The following is a 22,409-nucleotide window of genomic DNA, read 5'->3' as shown; positions in this document are numbered from 1 at the left end:
ATGTTCTTAACATACATCATCACTAGAATGTTCTTAAGATACATCACTAGAATGTTCTTAAGATACATCACTAGAATGTTCTTATGATACATCACTAGAATGTTCTTAAGATACATCACTTGAATGTTCTTAAGATACATCACTAGAATGTTCTTAAGATACATCACTAGAATGTTCTTAAGATACATCACTAGAATGTTCTTAAGATACATCATCACTAGAATGTTCTTAAGATACATCATCACTAGAATGTTCTTAAGATACATCATCACTAGAATGTTCTTAAGATCAACACTAGAATGTTCTTAAGATACATCAACACTAGAAAGTTCTTAAGATACATCACTAGAATGTTCTTAAGATACATCACTAGAATGTTCTTAAGATACATCACTTGAATGTTCTTAAGATACATCACTAGAATGTTCTTAAGATACATCACTTGAATGTTCTTAAGATACATCACTAGAATGTTCTTAAGATACATCACTAGAATGTTCTTAAGATACATCACTAGAATGTTCTTAAGATACATCATCACTAGAATGTTCTTATGATACATCATCACTAGAATGTTCTTAAGATACATCATCACTAGAATGTTCTTAAGATACATCACTAGAATGTTCTTAAGATACAACACTAGAATGTTCTTAAGATACATCATCACTAGAATGTTCTTAAGATACATCACTAGAATGTTCTTAAGATACATCATCACTAGAATGTTCTTAAGATACATCACTAGAATGTTCTTAAGATACATCATCACTAGAATGTTCTTAAGATACATCATCACTAGAATGTTCTTAAGATACATCATCACTAGAATGTTCTTAAGATACATCATCACTAGAATGTTCTTAAGATACATCATCACTAGAATGTTCTTAAGATACATCATCACTAGAATGTTCTTAAGATACATCATCACTAGAATGTTCTTAAGATACATCATCACTAGAATGTTCTTAAGATACATCATCACTAGAATGTTCTTAAGATACATCATCACTAGAATGTTCTTAAGATACATCATCACTAGAATGTTCTTAAGATACATCATCACTAGAATGTTCTTAAGATACATCATCACTAGAATGTTCTTAAGATACATCACTAGAATGTTCTTAAGATACATCATCACTAGAATGTTCTTACATCACTAGAATGTTCTTATGATACATCACTAGAATGTTCTTAAGATACATCACTTGAATGTTCTTAAGATACATCACTAGAATGTTCTTAAGATACATCACTTGAATGTTCTTAAGATACATCACTAGAATGTTCTTAAGATACATCACTAGAATGTTCTTAAGATACATCACTAGAATGTTCTTAAGATACATCATCACTAGAATGTTCTTAAGATACATCATCACTAGAATGTTCTTAAGATACATCATCACTAGAATGTTCTTAAGATCAACACTAGAATGTTCTTAAGATACATCAACACTAGAAAGTTCTTAAGATACATCACTAGAATGTTCTTAAGATACATCACTAGAATGTTCTTAAGATACATCATCACTAGAATGTTCTTAAGATGCATCATCACTAGAATGTTCTTAAGATACATCATCACTAGAATGTTCTTAAGATACATCATCACTAGAATGTTCTTAAGTTACATCATCACTAGAATGTTCTTAAGATATATCATCACTAGAATGTTCTTAAGATACATCACTAGAATGTTCTTAAGATACATCATCACTAGAATGTTCTTAAGATACATCATCACTAGAATGTTCTTAAGATACATCATCACTAGAATGTTCTTAAGATATATCATCACTAGAATGTTCTTAAGATACATCACTAGAATGTTCTTAAGATACATCACTAGAATGTTCTTAAGATACATCATCACTAGAATGTTCTTAAGATACATCATCACTAGAATGTTCTTAAGATACATCATCACTAGAATGTTCTTAAGATACATCATCACTAGAATGTTCTTAAGATACATCATCACTAGAATGTTCTTAAGATACATCATCACTAGAATGTTCTTAAGATACATCAATAGAATGTTCTTAAGATACATCATCACTAGAATGTTCTTAAGATACATCATCACTAGAATGTTCTTAAGATACATCATCACTAGAATGTTCTTAAGATACATCATCACTAGAATGTTCTTAAGATACATCATCACTAGAATGTTCTTAAGATACATCACTAGAATGTTCTTAAGATACATCATCACTAGAATGTTCTTAATATACATCATCACTAGAATGTTCTTAAGATACATCATCACTAGAATGTTCTTAAGATACATCATCACTAGAATGTTCTTAAGATACATCACTAGAATGTTCTTAAGATACATCATCACTAGAATGTTCTTAAGATACATCATCACTAGAATGTTCTTAATATACATCATCACTAGAATGTTCTTAAGATACATCAATACTAGAATGTTCTTAAGATACATCAGTACTAGAATGTTCTTAAGATACATCAGTACTAGAATGTTCTTAAGATACATCAATACTAGAATGTTCTTAAGATACATCAATACTAGAATGTTCTTAATATACATCATCACTAGAATGTTCTTAAGATACATCAGTACTAGAATGTTCTTAAGATACATCAACACTAGAAAGTTCTTAAGATACATCAACGCTAGAAAGTTCTTAAGATACATCACTAGAATGTTCTTAAGATACATCATCACTAGAATGTTCTTAAGATGCATCACTAGATTGTTCTTAAGATACATCATCACTAGAATGTTCTTAAGATACATCACTAGAATGTTCTTAAGATACATCATCACTAGAATGTTCTTAAGATATATCATCACTAGAATGTTCTTAAGATACATCATCACTAGAATGTTCTTAAGATATATCATCACTAGAATGTTCTTAAGATACATCACTAGAATGTTCTTAAGATACATCATCACTAGAATGTTCTTAAGATACATCATCACTAGAATGTTCTTAAGATACATCATCACTAGAATGTTCTTAAGATACATCATCACTAGAATGTTCTTAAGATACATCATCACTAGAATGTTCTTAAGATACATCATCACTAGAATGTTCTTAAGATACATCATCACTAGAATGTTCTTAAGATACATCATCACTAGAATGTTCTTAAGATACATCATCACTAGAATGTTCTTAAGATACATCATCACTAGAATGTTCTTAAGATACATCATCACTAGAATGTTCTTAAGATACATCATCACTAGAATGTTCTTAAGATACATCATCACTAGAATGTTCTTAAGATACATCATCACTAGAATGTTCTTAAGATACATCATCACTAGAATGTTCTTAAGATACATCATCACTAGAATGTTCTTAAGATACATCATCACTAGAATGTTCTTAAGATACATCATCACTAGAATGTTCTTAAGATACATCATCACTAGAATGTTCTTAAGATACATCATCACTAGAATGTTCTTAAGATACATCACTAGAATGTTCACTAGAATGTTCTTAAGATACATCATCACTAGAATGTTCTTAAGATACATCATCACTAGAATGTTCTTAAGATACATCATCACTAGAATGTTCTTAAGATACATCATCACTAGAATGTTCTTAAGATACATCATCACTAGAATGTTCTTAAGATACATCATCACTAGAATGTTCTTAAGATACATCATCACTAGAATGTTCTTAAGATACATCATCACTAGAATGTTCTTAAGATACATCATCACTAGAATGTTCTTAAGATACATCATCACTAGAATGTTCTTAAGATACATCATCACTAGAATGTTCTTAAGATACATCATCACTAGAATGTTCTTAAGATACATCATCACTAGAATGTTCTTAAGATACATCATCACTAGAATGTTCTTAAGATACATCATCACTAGAATGTTCTTAAGATACATCATCACTAGAATGTTCTTAAGATACATCATCACTAGAATGTTCTTAAGATACATCATCACTAGAATGTTCGTAAGATACATCATAGAATGTTCTTAAGATACTATCACTAGAATGTTCTTAAGATACATCATCACTAGAATGTTCTTAAGATACATCATCACTAGAATGTTCTTAAGATACATCATCACTAGAATGTTCTTAAGATACATCATCACTAGAATGTTCTTAAGATACATCATCACTAGAATGTTCTTAAGATACATCATCACTAGAATGTTCTTAAGATATATCATCACTAGAATGTTCTTAAGATACATCATCACTAGAAAGTTCTTAAGATCACTAGAATGTTCTTAAGATACATCATCACTAGAATGTTCTTAAGATACATCATCACTAGAATGTTCTTAAGATACATCATCACTAGAATGTTCTTAAGATACATCATCACTAGAATGTTCTTAAGATACATCATCACTAGAATGTTCTTAAGATACATCATCACTAGAATGTTCTTAAGATACATCATCACTAGAATGTTCTTAAGATACATCATCACTAGAATGTTCTTAAGATATATCATCACTAGAATGTTCTTAAGATACATCAATACTAGAATGTTCTTAAGATACATCACTAGAATGTTCTTAAGATACATCATCACTAGAATGTTCTTAAGATACATCAACACTAGAATGTTCTTAAGATACAGATACATCACTAGAATGTTCTTAAGATACATCATCACTAGAATGTTCTTAAGATACATCACTAGAATGTTCTTAAGATACATCATAGAATGTTCTTAAGATACATAGAATGTTCTTAAGACATCATCACTAGAATGTTCTTAAGATACATCACTAGAATGTTCTTAAGATACATCATCACTAGAATGTTCTTAAGATACATCATCACTAGAATGTTCTTAAGATACATCACTAGAATGTTCTTAAGATACATCATCACTAGAATGTTCTTAAGATACATCATCACTAGAATGTTCTTAAGATACATCACTAGAATGTTCTTAAGATACATCATCACTAGAATGTTCTTAAGATACATCATCACTAGAATGTTCTTAAGATACATCACTAGAATGTTCTTAAGATACATCATCACTAGAATGTTCTTAAGATACATCACTAGAATGTTCTTAAGATACATCATCACTAGAATGTTCTTAAGATACATCATCACTAGAATGTTCTTAAGATACATCACTAGAATGTTCTTATGATACATCACTAGAATGTTCTTAAGATATATCATCACTAGAATGTTCTTAAGATACATCATCACTAGAATGTTCTTAAGATACATCATCACTAGAATGTTCTTAAGATACATCACTAGAATGTTCTTAAGATACATCATCACTAGAATGTTCTTAAGATACATCATCACTAGAATGTTCTTAAGATACATCATCACTAGAATGTTCTTAAGATACATCATCACTAGAATGTTCTTAAGATACATCATCACTAGAATGTTCTTAAGATACATCATCACTAGAATGTTCTTAAGATACATCATCACTAGAATGTTCTTAAGATACATCATCACTAGAATGTTCTTAAGATACATCATCACTAGAATGTTCTTAAGATACATCATCACTAGAATGTTCTTAAGATACATCATCACTAGAATGTTCTTAAGATACATCATCACTAGAATGTTCTTAAGATACATCATCACTAGAATGTTCTTAATATACATCATCACTAGAATGTTCTTAAGATACATCATCACTAGAATGTTCTTAATATACATCATCACTAGAATGTTCTTAAGATACATCATCACTAGAATGTTCTTATGATACATCACTAGAATGTTCTTAAGATACATCACTAGAATGTTCTTAAGATACATCATCACTAGAATGTTCTTAAGATACATCATCACTAGAATGTTCTTAAGATACATCATCACTAGAATGTTCTTAAGATACATCATCACTAGAATGTTCTTAAGATACATCATCACTAGAATGTTCTTAAGATACATCATCACTAGAATGTTCTTAAGATACATCATCACTAGAATGTTCTTAAGATACATCATCACTAGAATGTTCTTAATATACATCATCACTAGAATGTTCTTAAGATACATCATCACTAGAATGTTCTTAAGATGTCATTAGTTGTTGATATTTTATTTCCTTGGTTTTATGCAATTATTTATGTATATATTTTGTATTTCGTGTTGTTTGTAACATTTGTGTTTCGTTTATTTCTCGAACTTTGGAAAACTCTTATATTTCATGTGAGTTTTGTTATTATTTTTTGTTTATGTATTGTATTTCCCGCTGTTTTAGTGTTCTTTGGGGGGGGAGAGTTATGTAAAATTTCCCGCGTTTTTTTAGTTTTTTATGTGTCTAGTATTTAACTCTTTTTTTTTTAAACGTTTCTCCGCTGTTTCCGGCTTTTTTTTTAATTATTCATGTTTATGTCTTATTTCCCAGTTTTTCTGTGTTACCGTTTTATATTTCCGGAGTTTTAAGTGAGTCATTAGTACGCTTAATTTGTATTACATTCTGTAATAATAATTTTATGATCAATATTTAGTGGATTTAAGGTTGAAGACTCACACGATGTATGTCACCTAACAATCACAGGTGTTATGTATAGATATTAAGCCTGGTTCTTGTACCTTCAGTATATATACTTATAAAAAACTAACAGACACTTACATACACACGTGCAACATATTTACGTCACAGTCCCCAGGGTTTTTTTTCCCCAGTGTTGAGTCTGGCTCTCCCACACCAGTGTTCAGCAGTAGTCTGCCTTCAGTCTGGCTCTCCCACACCAGTGTCCAGCAGTAGTCTGCCTTGAGTCTGGCTCTCCCACACCAGTGTTCAACAGTAGTCTGCCTTGAGTCTGGCTCTCCCACACCAGTGTCCAGCAGTAGTCTGCCTTGAGTCTGGCTCTCCCACACCAGTGTCCAGCAGTAGTCTGCCTTGAGTCTGGCTCTCCCACACCAGTGTCCAGCAGTAGTCTGCCTTGAGTCTGGCTCTCCCACACCAGTGTTCAGCAGTAGTCTGCCTTGAGTCTGGCTCTCCCACACCAGTGTCCAGCAGTAGTCTGCCTTGAGTCTGGCTCTCCCACACCAGTGTTCAGCAGTAGTCTGCCTTGAGTCTGGCTCTCCCACACCAGTGTTCAGCAGTAGTCTGCCTTCAGTCTGGCTCTCCCAAACCAGTGTTCAGCAGTAGTCTGCCTTCAGTCTGGCTCTCCCACACCAGTGTTCAGCAGTAGTCTGCCTTCAGTCTGGCTCTCCCACACCAGTGTTCAGCAGTAGTCTGCCTTCAGTCTGGCTCTCCCACACCAGTGTTCAGCAGTAGTCTGCCTTGAGTCTGGCTCTCCCACACCAGTGTTCAGCAGTAGTCTGCCTTGAGTCTGGCTCTCCCACACCAGTGTTCAGCAGTAGTCTGCCTTCAGTCTGGCTCTCCCACACCAGTGTTCAGCAGTAGTCTGCCTTGAGTCTGGCTCTCCCACACCAGTGTTCAGCAGTAGTCTGCCTTGAGTCTGGCTCTCCCACACCAGTGTTCAGCAGTAGTCTGCCTTCAGTCTGGCTCTCCCACACCAGTGTTCAGCAGTAGTCTGCCTTGAGTCTGGCTCTCCCACACCAGTGTTCAGCAGTAGTCTGCCTTCAGTCTGGCTCTCCCACACCAGTGTTCAGCAGTAGTCTGCCTTGAGTCTGGCTCTCCCACACCAGTGTTCAGCAGTAGTCTGCCTTGAGTCTGGCTCTCCCACACCAGTGTTCAGCAGTAGTCTGCCTTCAGTCTGGCTCTCCCACACCAGTGTTCAGCAGTAGTCTGCCTTCAGTCTGGCTCTCCCACACCAGTGTTCAGCAGTAGTCTGCCTTGAGTCTGGCTCTCCCCCACCAGTGTCCAGCAGTAGTCTGCCTTGAGTCTGGCTCTCCCACACCAGTGTTCAGCAGTAGTCTGCCTTGAGTCTGGCTCTCCCACACCAGTGTCCAGCAGTAGTCTGCCTTGAGTCTGGCTCTCCCACACCAGTGTTCAGCAGTAGTCTGCCTTGAGTCTGGCTCTCCCACACCAGTGTTCAGCAGTAGTCTGCCTTCAGTCTGGCTCTCCCAAACCAGTGTTCAGCAGTAGTCTGCCTTCAGTCTGGCTCTCCCACACCAGTGTTCAGCAGTAGTCTGCCTTCAGTCTGGCTCTCCCACACCAGTGTTCAGCAGTAGTCTGCCTTCAGTCTGGCTCTCCCACACCAGTGTTCAGCAGTAGTCTGCCTTGAGTCTGGCTCTCCCACACCAGTGTTCAGCAGTAGTCTGCCTTGAGTCTGGCTCTCCCACACCAGTGTTCAGCAGTAGTCTGCCTTCAGTCTGGCTCTCCCACACCAGTGTTCAGCAGTAGTCTGCCTTGAGTCTGGCTCTCCCACACCAGTGTTCAGCAGTAGTCTGCCTTGAGTCTGGCTCTCCCACACCAGTGTTCAGCAGTAGTCTGCCTTCAGTCTGGCTCTCCCACACCAGTGTTCAGCAGTAGTCTGCCTTGAGTCTGGCTCTCCCACACCAGTGTTCAGCAGTAGTCTGCCTTCAGTCTGGCTCTCCCACACCAGTGTTCAGCAGTAGTCTGCCTTGAGTCTGGCTCTCCCACACCAGTGTTCAGCAGTAGTCTGCCTTGAGTCTGGCTCTCCCACACCAGTGTTCAGCAGTAGTCTGCCTTCAGTCTGGCTCTCCCACACCAGTGTTCAGCAGTAGTCTGCCTTCAGTCTGGCTCTCCCACACCAGTGTTCAGCAGTAGTCTGCCTTGAGTCTGGCTCTCCCACACCAGTGTTCAGCAGTAGTCTGCCTTCAGTCTGGCTCTCACACACCAGTGTTCAGCAGTAGTCTGCCTTCAGTCTGGCTCTCCCACACCAGTGTTCAGCAGTAGTCTGCCTTGAGTCTGGCTCTCCCACACCAGTGTTCAGCAGTAGTCTGCCTTGAGTCTGGCTCTCCCACACCAGTGTTCAGCAGTAGTCTGCCTTGAGTCTGGCTCTCCCGCACCAGTGTTCAGCAGTAGTCTGCCTTCAGTCTGGCTCTCCCACACCAGTGTTCAGCAGTAGTCTACCTTGAGTCTGGCTCTCACCAGTGTTCAGTAGTAGTCTGCTCTCCCCCACCAGTGTCCAACAGTAGTCTGCCTTGAGTCTGGCTCTCCCCCACCAGTGTCCAACAGTAGTCTGCCTTGAGTCTGGCTCTCCCACACCAGTGTTCAGCAGTAGTCTGCCTTCAGTCTGGCTCTCCCACACCAGTGTTCAGCAGTAGTCTGCCTTGAGTCTGGCTCTCCCACACCAGTGTTCAGCAGTAGTCTGCCTTCAGTCTGGCTCTCCCACACCAGTGTTCAGCAGTAGTCTACCTTGAGTCTGGCTCTCACCAGTGTTCAGTAGTAGTCTGCTCTCCCCCACCAGTGTCCAACAGTAGTCTGCCTTGAGTCTGGCTCTCCCACACCAGTGTCCAGCAGTAGTCTGCCTTGAGTCTGGTTCTCCCTCACCAGTGTTCAGCAGTAGTCTACCTTGAGTCTGGCTCTCACCAGTGTTCAGTAGTAGTCTGCTCTCCCCCACCAGTGTCCAACAGTAGTCTGCCTTGAGTCTGGCTCTCCCACACCAGTGTCCAGCAGTAGTCCGCCATCAAACTGATAGTTCAGTTTCTCTGATAGATCTCCATGATGGGTATGTCTTGGTGAAACCGTAGCTCGGGTGCTAGCACACTCAACTCACACACTGAGGTCCGTGGTTCGAACCACGGACAGTAAGCAGGTACCCGGGTGTTAGCCTATTAATGTGGGTCGCATCATAGGGACAGAATTAACCTAATTTGCCCGAAATGCTCCGCACACCAAGGGGCTTTCTATATAGTACGTCATTGATGTCAGCTAGGCCTGTATACGTTGTATTATGTACGTGTAGAAATATTGTTATTATTATAATAATAATAATTATTATTATTATTATTCACTAGCGTCTCCGAAGTTTGGGGGAAAAAGTCAAGGTAAGACCGGAGGAAATGAATTTTAAGAGACATCCGACATCCTAATAGATATGCTGTCAATATGTCTTCTACAATATTTCAGTAATCATCACTGTAATAACTGGCCAAAAACCCTGCGCAAGTCTTCTTCAATACCACTCATGTTCTCGACTCAACATTATGGAGACTTTTTTCAACAAACACTATATTGCAGGATCATAATGTTTACCTGAACTATCGTCAAGTTCAATAACATCGCAAGAGTAATATACTTATTCTTCCAATTTAAAGTAATTTTGTACGCTTTTTTGTCATATTTCTGAACAAACTGATTCCCAGGTAACCTGCAGGTATGTCTGAGCGCAAGTAACTCTGACTGTTCCTTGGTTAAATTAAGATCACGCACACTGTTGTTAAGGTCACTTTGAGTCACAAGTTGTGGTTCCTGGTTCTTGACTCCAGCTGCTTCACACTCACAAGTTTGAGTTACTAGCTTCTTCGTCAACTATATATTTACATGATTGTGGCAGCGCTGTATGACCCTGGTGGGTTTAACTCTTAATTTTGATTATAATAATACATGATGGTGGTACTGGACAGGGAGATCCACTGAATGGTCCACCTGTCTAATTGCACAAGGACGATCTGGTTATGTTTTGTAGGTTTTTATATAAAAATCCCAACACTCTTGTGAGACAGAAATAACAATCCGTGGAGTGATACTTTGGTTTCCTCCATACCATCACAACTACTCCGTTATGCAAAACTGGAGGAAATAATAACTAGAACTGAGTATACTACAAACTCTAATCGCGCAATAGAGAGGAAAAGTAATGTGAGAGACCTGGGTGTGGTAATGTCTGAGGATCTCACCTTCAAGGACCACAACAATACCACTATCACATCTGCGAGGAAACTGATAGGATGGATAATGAGAACATTCAAGACAAGAGATGCTAAGCCAGTGATGATACTTTTTAAATCACTTGTTCTCTCTAGGCTGGAATACTGCTGTACATTAACATCCCCATTCAAGGCAGGTGAAATTGCAGATCTAGAGAATGTACAGAGAACCTTTACTACACGTATAAGTTCCATCAAACACCTTAACTACTGGGAGCGCCTGGAAGCACTTGACTTGTACTCACTGGAGCGCAGGCGAGAGAGATATATCATAATCTACACCTGAAAGATTTTGGAGGGACTGGTTCTTAATATGCACACTTAAATCACTCCCTACGAAAGCAAAAGACTTGGTACACTAAGAGAAAACACAATAAGTGTCCGGAGCCCAAGACTGTTCAACATCTTCCCACCAGCAATAAGGGGCATTACCAATAGACCCCTGGTTGTCTTCAAGAAGGAACAGGTCAGATACCTAAAGTCAGTGTCAGATCAGCCGGGTTATGGTTCGTACGTTGGACTGCGTGCGGCCAGCACTAACAGCCTCGTTGATCAGGCCCTGATCTACCAGAAGGCCTGGTCATGGGCCGGGCCATTGGGCCATGACCTGGCACTCGTGTAAGGAATTGGAGTAAATCACGAGAAATAAAAGACAAGTTTTTCTTCCTCTTACATTCATCAGTTTATACAGGAGAAGCGTCTATTAATAGCCTCTTTCTCCCGGTGTTTTTAATAATTAATATCTTTATTTATACAAGAACATGTACGAGGTATATAAGTCTAGCTGACATCACTGACATACTACTATATAGAAAGTCGCTTGTTATGCTGAGCATTTCGGGCAAATGAGGTCAGTTTTGCCCCAGGATGCCACCCAAACCAACACCCAGGTACTCGTTTTACTGATGGTGAACATGGACAACCGGTGTAAGGAAACACGCCTCCCAGTGTTTCCACTCTTGCAGGGAATCGATCCCGGGCCCTCACCGTGTGAAGCGAAAGCTTTTGCCATCAGGTCACGCGCCTGGTGATGATTGTGTTGTAGTGTGGTGATTGTAGTGTGATGATTGTGTTGTAGTGTGGTGATTGTAGTGTGATGATTGTGTTGTAGTGTGGTGATTGTAGTTATGATGTTTGTATGCACGGCGAATGTAGCGTGAGGATTTTAAAATGTGATGTTAGTGTGGTGATTGTTTTGTAGCTGTCAGACACTGCATCTTCTTGGGATCTTAATACTTGGGAATTCTTTTAATGTAGCAATTGTAGTGTTGTGATAATATTAATGTGATTGTAGTAGTGATTATAGTTATGGTGATTGTAGTAGTGATTATAGTTATGGTGATTGTAGTAGTGATTATAGTTATGGTGATTGTATTTATGATGATTTATGTTGTAATTGTAGCTGTGGCGATTGTGGTAATTGTAGTGATTGTAGTAGTGGAAATTGTAGATATGGTGGTTGTAGTTGTGGTGATAGTTGTGGAACTTGTAGTTATGGTGATTGTAATTGTGGGAGTTATGGTGATTGTAGTTGCAGTGATTGTAGTTATGGCGTTGTTGTGATGATTGTAGTTAGTGTTATTGGACTTAATTTTGCACTGAAGTCAGGCCTGGGTAGTTTATTGTGTCAAACTGGTAGTTCTCGAAATGACACCCACAAACTGTCCAATTTCAGGCGTAATGAAATTGGGTAGTAGTTCTGGGTCAGTTGTGTCCATTGTCTGAGTGTGTGCTGCTAACTCTGCAGCCTGTCAAGTGAGCTGTGATTGGTGCATTAGACTTGCATCCACTACTGCCATTGGTGGCGTGATTGTTGCCAGTGGCCAGTCAACAAGTAAACAAAGGAGGTGCAGGCATGTGACACGTGTAAACAAAATCACAATGTAGTAGAGACAGACATATGTGAGCAAGAGAAGACAGAAAGCAAACAAATACTGGGCAGTACTTTAGCACCTGTGTGGAGGTGCAAACAATCTCATTAAAACGTATTTGTGTAACCACCGTCTTGCGGTTGACACTTATGTTTTGATTAGCAAACAATTGCTAACTTATTCTGCTGTTGTTTGCTTGTCGAGTTGTAAAACAAAAGCGGGAATGAGTTAGAGGATTACAAACACCAAGAGGAATTTGAGAAAATCAGGACTGCAAAGAATATCAGGAATACAAACAATAACAGGAATGAAAACAAGAACCGGAATACAAACAACAGGAATACAAAAAGAAATACAAACAATAACAGGAATACAAATAAAAACAGGATTACAAACAATAACAGGAATATAAAGTAAAACAGGAATACAAACAATAACAGAAAAACAAACAACAGGAAAAACAATAACAGGAATACAAACAGTCACAGGAAAATAAACAATAGGAATACAAACAACAGGAATACAAACTGAAACAGAAACAGAAACTGAGGAACCCAATAAAACGGAAATAAATATAAATACACTGACAAAATTACTCAGGTGTTTATTGATGATTGTTTTAAGTGGCGATTGTATACTGACCTTGCCTGGCTCCTTGTCGAAGTCGACCTCCTTGTGATTGTTAGAGAAGCCTGTGGTGGAGAGTTGGAGATTCATGTTGGTGCCGTTGGTCATGAACGCCTGAGGGAGGAACCACAAGACTGCCTTAATGTTAGACAAACTGGGAGGTCATTGTTGGAGAGAGTGACAGGTAGGGGGATGGGGGAAGTGGAGGTAACAGCAGGTGGAGAGAGCAGTGGATAGTGGAGTGGTGGAGAGGGCAGTGGATATTGGAATGGTGGAGAGAGCAGTGGATTGTGGAGTGGTGGAGAGAGCAGTGGATTGTGGAGTGGTGGAGAGAGCGGTGGATTGTGGAGAGGTGGAGAGAGCAGTGGATTGTGGAGAGGTGGAGAGAGCAGTGGATTGTGGAGAGGTGGAGAGAGCAGTGGATTGTGGAGAGGTGGAGAGAGCAGTGGATTGTGGAGAGGTGGAGAGAGCAGTGGATTGTGGAGAGAGCAGTGGATTGTGGAGAGGTGGAGAGAGCAGTGGATTGTGGAGAGGTGGAGAGAGCAGTGGATTGTGGAGAGGTGGAGAGAGCAGTGGATTGTGGAGTGGAGCGAAGATATTGTAGTGGATTGACATTTTTAAAGCAATGATTGTTAGCAATGCTCTCTCTCTCTCTCTCTCCCTCCCCACTGACAACATTCTCGTCTGGCTTCATCTGTACTTCACTGTGGTGTTCACAATAATAATGTGACATATTCTCTTACAAAATGCTCATCCCAAGGTCTTCCCATCAATCTTTTATCCACTAATACATAATCTATCAAACTACTCTCATTCTCCACTTCATCGACCTTCTATACTTATTAACCATTTGTTTCCTGAAATAACTCTTACCAAGTAATAAAACTCGAGATATATTTCAATTGATGTTGCTTATTATTACTTACCCCTGACACTCAGACTTACCTAACACACCCTCTACATCTGACACTCAGACTTACCTAACACGCCCTCTACATCTGACACTTAGACTTACCTAACACGCCCTCTACATCTGACACTCAGACTTACCTAACACACCCTCTACATCTGACACTCAGACTTACCTAACACGCCCTCTACATCTGACACTCAGACTTACCTAACACGCCCTCTACATCTGACACTCAGACTTACCTAACACGCCCTCTACATCTGACACTCAAACTTACCTAACACGCCCTCTACATCTGACACTCAGACTTACCTAACACGCCCTCTACATCTGACACTCAGACTTACCTACACGCCCTCTACATCTGACACTCAGACTTACCTAACACGCCCTCTACATCTGACACTCAGACTTACCTAACACGCCCTCTACATCTGACACTCAGACTTACCTACACGCCCTCTACATCTGACACTCAGACTTACCTAACACGCCCTCTACATCTGACACTCAGACTTACCTAACACGCCCTCTACATCTGACACTCAGACTTACCTAACACGCCCTCTACATCTGACACTCCAGACTTACCTAACACACCCTCTACATCTGACACTCAGACTTACCTAACACACCCTCTACATCTGACACTCAGACTTACCTAACACACCCTCTACATCTGACACTCAGACTTACCTACACGCCCTCTACATCTGACACTCAGACTTACCTAACACACCCTCTACATCTGACACTCAGACTTACCTACACGCCCTCTACATCTGACACTCAGACTTACCTAACACGCCCTCTACATCTGACACTCAGACTTACCTAACACGCCCTCTACATCTGACACTCAGACTTACCTAACACGCCCTCTACATCTGACACTCAGACTTACCTAACACGCCCTCTACATCTGACACTCCAGACTTACCTAACACGCCCTCTACATCTGACACTCAAACTTACCTAACACACCCTCTACATCTGACACTCAGACTTACCTAACACGCCCTCTACATCTGACACTCCAGACTTACCTAACACACCCTCTACATCTGACACTCAGACTTACCTAACACACCCTCTACATCTGACACTCAGACTTACCTACACGCCCTCTACATCTGACACTCAGACTTACCTAACACACCCTCTACATCTGACACTCAGACTTACCTAACACGCCCTCTACATCTGACACTCAGACTTACCTAACACGCCCTCTACATCTGACACTCCAGACTTACCTAACACGCCCTCTACATCTGACACTCAGACTTACCTAACACGCCCTCTACATCTGACACTCAGACTTACCTAACACACCCTCTACATCTGACACTCAGACTTACCTAACACGCCCTCTACATCTGACACTCAGACTTACCTAACACACCCTCTACATCTGACACTCCAGACTTACCTAACACGCCCTCTACATCTGACACTCAGACTTACCTAACACGCCCTCTACATCTGACACTCCAGACTTACCTAACACGCCCTCTACATCTGACACTCAGACTTACCTAACACGCCCTCTACATCTGACACTCCAGACTTACCTAACACGCCCTCTACATCTGACACTCAGACTTACCTAACACGCCCTCTACATCTGACACTCCAGACTTACCTAACACGCCCTCTACATCTGACACTCAGACTTACCTAACACGCCCTTTACATCAGTCTCTTCCACTTCAGCATTTAGCTCGCCCACAACAGTTATTCGCTCACGTAAATAAAAATCCCTAGACATTTACTTAATACCTCCCAAAATCTCTTTCATTTGAATTAGTTCCGACCCTGCACACTGGAGTCACTCCCTACGAAGGCAGGAAGCTTGGCAGATTGTGCAGTATACGTCACATGACGAGGAGGGATATATCAGTGAGTCTACCCTCATTATACATCTTCACTAAGCTTCTTTTGTGGAAAAATAAGCACAAATGGGAGTCTTCATTGACTACGTTTCACAGACGTAGTCAACAGAGCAGGTGTGTCCAAACTGCGGCCGGTGGGCCACATGCGGCCCGCCACAAGATTTATATGCGGCCCGTAGCAAATTGAAATATTTATAACTATTAAAATTAATAAACCCTCATTTTCAGTCGCTTGAAGTTAAGGATTTTGTGGCTTGTAACAATTTATACGTCAAACTTTGTTTAAAATTTTGGTTATAATCTTTTCATTTTTCAGATATAACCTTCAGTTATGGAAGGAAAAGAGCAGTAGAGAGTGAGTGTCGCTGTTGAATAAAGAATGTGGTGTAAAGTAGATCTTTGTATCAGTAGGTGTTTATCACCTGTTGTGTCGTATGTCACGAAACTGTTGCAGTTTTGAAGGCGCACAATGTACGTCATCACTATGAGACCAGACATACACCAAGTTATTCCCAGTTCACAGCAACACAGCGTTCCGGAAAATTTGAATCAATGCAACGAAAGTTCTTTCCCATCAAGGTTGTTGTACGCAGAAGAGAGCTGAAAAAGAAGCTTGAACCGGAGTCAGTTATAAAGTAACTTATGCGTTAGCTAAAAGAGGAAAGCCATTCACTGAGGAATATCTGATCAAAGAGTGTATGATGGAAGCAGTGGGAGAGTTATGCTCAGAAAAAGCAAATCTGCTCAAAATCCTTTGTCTTGCGCCAAATACTGATGTTGCTCGTAGAATTGAGGATATAAGAAGCAATATGTTTCGCCAAATTGTAGACAGAGCGCGGAATTTTAGGTTTTGTCCTCTCGTACTTGATAAATGGAATGATGTGACACATCACAACTCGTGGTATTCACCCGTGGCGTCGACAATGTATTTAATGTCACACAAGAATTAGCATCAGTATATAACATGTGCAGCACAGAAACTAGAGAAGACATGTTCAAAGAATTGCAAAAACCTGTATTAGAATATAACCTGGAGTGGTATAAACTATAATGTATGACAGTTGATGGAGGTAAGAACATGTCTGGTGTGAAGAAAGGTTTGGTTGGACAAATCACAAACGTTTGGGAGTCTGGTGGATTCTCAAAGCCCATGTTTCTGCACTGCTTTATCCATCAGTAAGTTTTGTGTGTTCTGAAACCTGTTGTTTAAACAGTGAATTATATTCGATCTCACGGGCTTCATCATCGCCAGTGTCGTGATTTTCTGTAAGAAACATTCTGAGTTGGTTGACTTGCCTTATTATATAGCAGTTTGATGGCTTAGTTGTGGAAAGGTTCTATCAGGGTTCTTTCAGCTCAGAAAGGTAATTGATTCATTTCTCGCAGAGAAGAATCGACACGAACCACTGTTACTTTGCAAATTAACATTTTTTTTTTTTTGTTGCAGACGTGACAAGCCATATATATCAATTGAATCTGAAGTTGCAAGGTGAAACAAATTTGATTTGTGTTCTGTTTACGTATGTCAAAGTGTTCAGGGCAAAATTGATACTATATGACGTACAGGTGAAAGTTCCTAACTTGCTTCATTTACCAGGTTGTGAAAAATTTCATGAAGAAAGTTAAGCAGAATTTCCTTCTTCATTTGTAACTTACAAAAATAATTTCCAGAAAAAATTTTTGATCTTGGTGGAAAAACAGATGAAATAAAGATGTTTTAAAATCCACATAACCGCAGCGTTGAAACATTCTCAGTTTCACGTGGAAATTATTGATCTCCGTCAGATGACATTCTGAAAGAAATATATAAAGAAGGAAATCTGATCCAATTTTAAAAATCTTTACAGCCTGAACAGTTTCCAGATTTGAAGCGATTTGCTTGTGCATTCGTATCAGTTTTTGGTACATAAGTTTGATGTTCAAATATCGCACAGATTCATCTGATGAACATTTGAAGTTTATTTTAATAATTGGCTCCTCAAACTTGAAACTTCAGTTCAGCAATATTTTAAAATTTAAAAACCAGTTCCATCATTCCAATTAATCTTGTGTAAATAAATCTTGTGTCAACTTTTCTCATCTACAGTTCAGTAATTGATTATTAGTGTCAGAACATTGACTTATGTCTGACATTTTGACATTTTCACTCATTTTCCAGTGTAAACACGGTATTGTTTCTTCATAATTGTCACATTTCTCTTTTGTTCTGAATCATATCATCATCATCATGAAGAATCCAAATAAAACTTATTCATTTGAATTTATTTACAAGATAGATTTTTTTCTTTGGCGCGCCAAAATATGTAAAATATACGATGTGGTGCTCGTAGTAAAAAAGTTTAGATCGCATTATACTGCTTTTGTTTTTGTTTTGCTTTTTTCAGCTTTTTGTTATTTTATACCATTTATCTCCAGGCTTTTGTTCATAAGGGAACTTCCCCGACAAGAGTTGTCTTCAGCGGGGAGGATAAGTTGCTCAAGTCGGTTCCTGATTAGTCAGTGTGGCCTGGTCTGGGACGGGGCCGCCAGGGATGTATGTATGTTTGCATACAGGCGAGGGCTGCCTGGCCAGGTCTACCGTGTTTACATACACTTCCGGTCATTATGCTAATGAACGACCATTTCACTATCCACATCTTCAGTGGAAATATAAACACAAATGCAGTATAATGTGATCCTTTATTGACAACGTTTCACCCACGCAGTGGGCTTTTTCAAGTCACACACGGATCTACCTGGGGTTGGAAGGTACGGGAGTATTTATTGTTCAGAACGTTGAGGAATAGGGAATAGGCAGTGCTCCCCACCAGCTCTCAGGAATTCTCGCCAAACACCTCTCTAAACTCTTGGGCACTATCAGTCCAGCACATCTCAAACACTCAGGTGATCTTCTCAATCGCATTCGCAACATCAACATCAGGAACAAGAAACTTTCCAGCCTTGACGTGACTTCCCTATTCACTAAAGTACCTACTAAACAAGCCATCGATCTCTTGCGCAGGAAAATTGACGATTCACATGATCTTCCCATTCCAGCCAGCGATTTCATCGACCTTGTTGAACTATGTGTTGGCTTTACGTGTTTCTCTTTCGAAAATCACCTCTTTCAGCAGACTTTTGGACTACCCATGGGTTCGCCACTCAGTGCAGTCCTGGCGAACCTATACATGGAACATCTAGAAGCCGAACGTTTCTCCACCATTATTCCTTCGTCTGTCACCTGGCTCCGTTATGTTGACGACATTCTCCTCATAACTCCTAAACGCTTCAACGTTCAAGCTCTCCAAGACAAGCTCAACCAGGTCGAGCCTTCAATCCAATTCACACTTGAAGAAGAAGTCGACAACACTCTTCCTTTTCTTGATGTTCTACTCTGCAAAGCTGACCACGAACTTCGTTTTAAAGTCTATCGAAAACCCACCAACCAAAACGATCTTCTCCACTTCTACTCTCACCACGACACCAAAACCAAACGTGGTGTAATTATAGGCTTCTTCCTGCGTGCACTCAGAATCTGCAGCAACGAGTTCCTTGAGGAAGAATGCACTATAATTGAACAAGTATTTTCCAAACTCCACTATCCTCGTCACTTCATCAGAGACTGCAGACGGCGAGCATTAAACATCTTCAACACACCCAGAGAAGACACTGCCGAGAAGAGATACATAGTCCTTCCCACCAACTCCATTGCCAAACATGTTTCCAACATCTTTGCCAAAACATCATTCCAAGTATCTACCTCCACAACCACGACCATCAAGGACATCACCAGTAGTAGACAGGACAAGCCTCCATCCTCTGCAGGGGTATACATAATCCCTTGTAATGACTGCAACAAATTATACGTGGGCGAAACATCAAGAGACCTCCAAACACGTATTTCAGAACACCAATATGCAAGCAGGACTGACGATACAAGGAATGCCTGTGTACAACATCGCAATTCACACAACCATTTAATTAACTACAGAAACTCAAGACTTATAGCCACAGAAGACAACACTCAATACAGAAGAATCCTGGAATCATCGTTTATCTCTATAACCAACAATTTCAACCAGAACAATGGCTTCTATAACATAGCTGAACAACTCGCCAAGAAACTTTTTCATCGCTATCCCACATAAGAACATAGAACACTGCAGAAGGTCTACTCACAACTTGTCCAATATCCCCGCCTAGCTACCCAAGACTCTACAACCCCATCCGGTAGATCATCAGATGCAGCATTCTTCACCTGACCTCAACGTTCTGAACTATATCAATACTCCCGTACCTTCCAACCCCAGGTAGATCCGTGTGTGACTTGAAAAAGCCCACTGCGTGGGTGAAACGTTGTCAATAAAGGATCACATTATACTGCATTTGTGTTTATATTTCCATTGTGTCGGTATTTTATACCATTTATTTCCATCCACATCTTCAATATCCTTTCCACATGTGTGGTAATTACCCACGTCCTTACGTTCCCCTCACTCTCGCGTGCCGCCGCTGTTTGACTTCTCATCAAGAACATACATACATACATACATACATACATACACACACACACACACACACACACACACACACACACACACACACACACACACACACACACACACATATATATATATATATATATATGTGTGTGTGTGTGTGTGTGTGTCGTGCCGAATAGGCAGAACTTGCGATCTTGGCTTAAATAGCAACGTTCATCTTGCCATATAGGACAAGTGAAAATTTGCGTATTCAATAATTTCGCCAAAATCATTCTGAACCTAACGAAAAAAATATATTTCACTGTGTATGTTTAGTATTAAATTATTGTAAACAAATCTAAAATATATTTAGTTGGGTTAGGCTAAAATAAATTGCGCTTGTTATAATAAGGTTAGGTAGGTTTTCTAAGTTTCTTTTGGTGCAAAATTATAATTTTTACATCAACATTAATGAAAAAGATATATCTTTAAACGTATAAGAGAAAATTTTAGAAAGAACTTAATTTTAAATGAGTTCTTGCTAATTGACCAGTTTTACATATTCGGCACGACATATATGTATATATATATATATATATATATATATATATATATATATATATATATATATATATATATATATATATATAATTGTCTAGTTTTCCACGGAAATATGAGAGAGAGAGAGAGAGAGAGAGAGAGTGTACGTCAGTAGTATACATTAAGGTTAATTAAGCACAGCCAGGTGAGTGACACACCTTTCACAGGTGGTAATATCTGCAGGGAAGAGGTTCCCTGACGCTGGCAAATAAGCTCTTGATCCAAGCAACTGAACCAGATGTACTGAAGTGAGAGATATGGGAGGAAGCGCAAGATAAACCCAGTGAAAAGTAGGGGCTCCGAGGGCACAATAAGAGAACTGTATATCAATATCCGTGGCCCCAGACTGTTCAGCATCTTACTAGGAGATATCAGGAACACGGCTGGAGCAAGTGTAGGAGTATTTGTTATAGCACTTAACAGTTCCACACGACAGACCACGTGAGTGTTGCAGACGTCAGAGTTGATAAGTGTTTCAGACGCCAGAGCAGGTAAGTGTTGCAGACGCCAGAGCAGGTAAGTGTTTCAGACGCCAGAGCAGGTAAGTGTTTCAGACGCCAGAGCAGGTAAGTGTTGCAGACGCCAGAGCAGGTAAGTGTTGCAGACGCCAGAGCAGGTAAGTGTTTCAGACGCCAGAGCAGGTAAGTGTTGCAGACGCCAGAGCAGGTAAGTGTTGCAGACGCCAGAGCAGGTAAGTGTTGCAGACGCCAGAGCAGGTAAGTGTTTCAGACGCCAGAGCAGGTAAGTGTTTCAGACGCCAGAGCAGGTAAGTGTTGCAGACGCCAGAGCAGGTAAGTGTTGCAGACGCCAGAGCAGGTAAGTGTTTCAGACGCCAGAGCAGGTAAGTGTTTCAGACGCCAGAGCAGGTAAGTGTTGCAGACGCCAGAGCAGGTAAGTGTTTCAGACGCCAGAGCAGGTAAGTGTTGCAGACGCCAGAGCAGGTAAGTGTTTCAGACGCCAGAGCAGGTAAGTGTTGCAGACGCCAGAGCAGGTAAGTGTTTCAGACGCCAGAGCAGGTAAGTGTTGCAGACGCCAGAGCAGGTAAGTGTTGCAGACGCCAGAGCAGGTAAGTGTTGCAGACGCCAGAGCAGGTAAGTGTTTCAGACGCCAGAGCAGGTAAGTGTTGCAGACGCCAGAGCAGGTAAGTGTTTCAGACGCCAGAGCAGGTAAGTGTTGCAGACGCCAGAGCAGGTAAGTGTTGCATAAGAGGTATGAGGATGTGGAACCATCACTGGTGTGACTCT

The 22,409-nt window shown here is 40.0% G+C and overlaps 1 protein-coding gene across 2 annotated transcripts in view; it reads right to left on the bottom strand.

The window, feature by feature from the left end:
* LOC138851024 (protein big brother-like) overlaps positions 1-22,409 on the bottom strand; it is a 157,483-nt gene that overhangs the window by 53,947 nt on the left and 81,127 nt on the right. For both annotated transcript variants that reach the window (XM_070082506.1, XM_070082507.1), the window contains one exon: positions 13,313-13,411. In XM_070082506.1, the coding sequence (XP_069938607.1) occupies positions 13,313-13,411 (99 nt within the window). The remainder of the gene's footprint in view (positions 1-13,312; positions 13,412-22,409) is intronic.

The sequence above is a fragment of the Cherax quadricarinatus genome, chromosome 7, assembly GCF_038502225.1.
Source record: "Cherax quadricarinatus isolate ZL_2023a chromosome 7, ASM3850222v1, whole genome shotgun sequence".
NCBI classification, from domain to species: domain Eukaryota; kingdom Metazoa; phylum Arthropoda; class Malacostraca; order Decapoda; family Parastacidae; genus Cherax; species Cherax quadricarinatus.
Note: the sequence above shows the minus strand (reverse complement) of the source record. Positions and strands in the feature narration are given on the sequence as shown.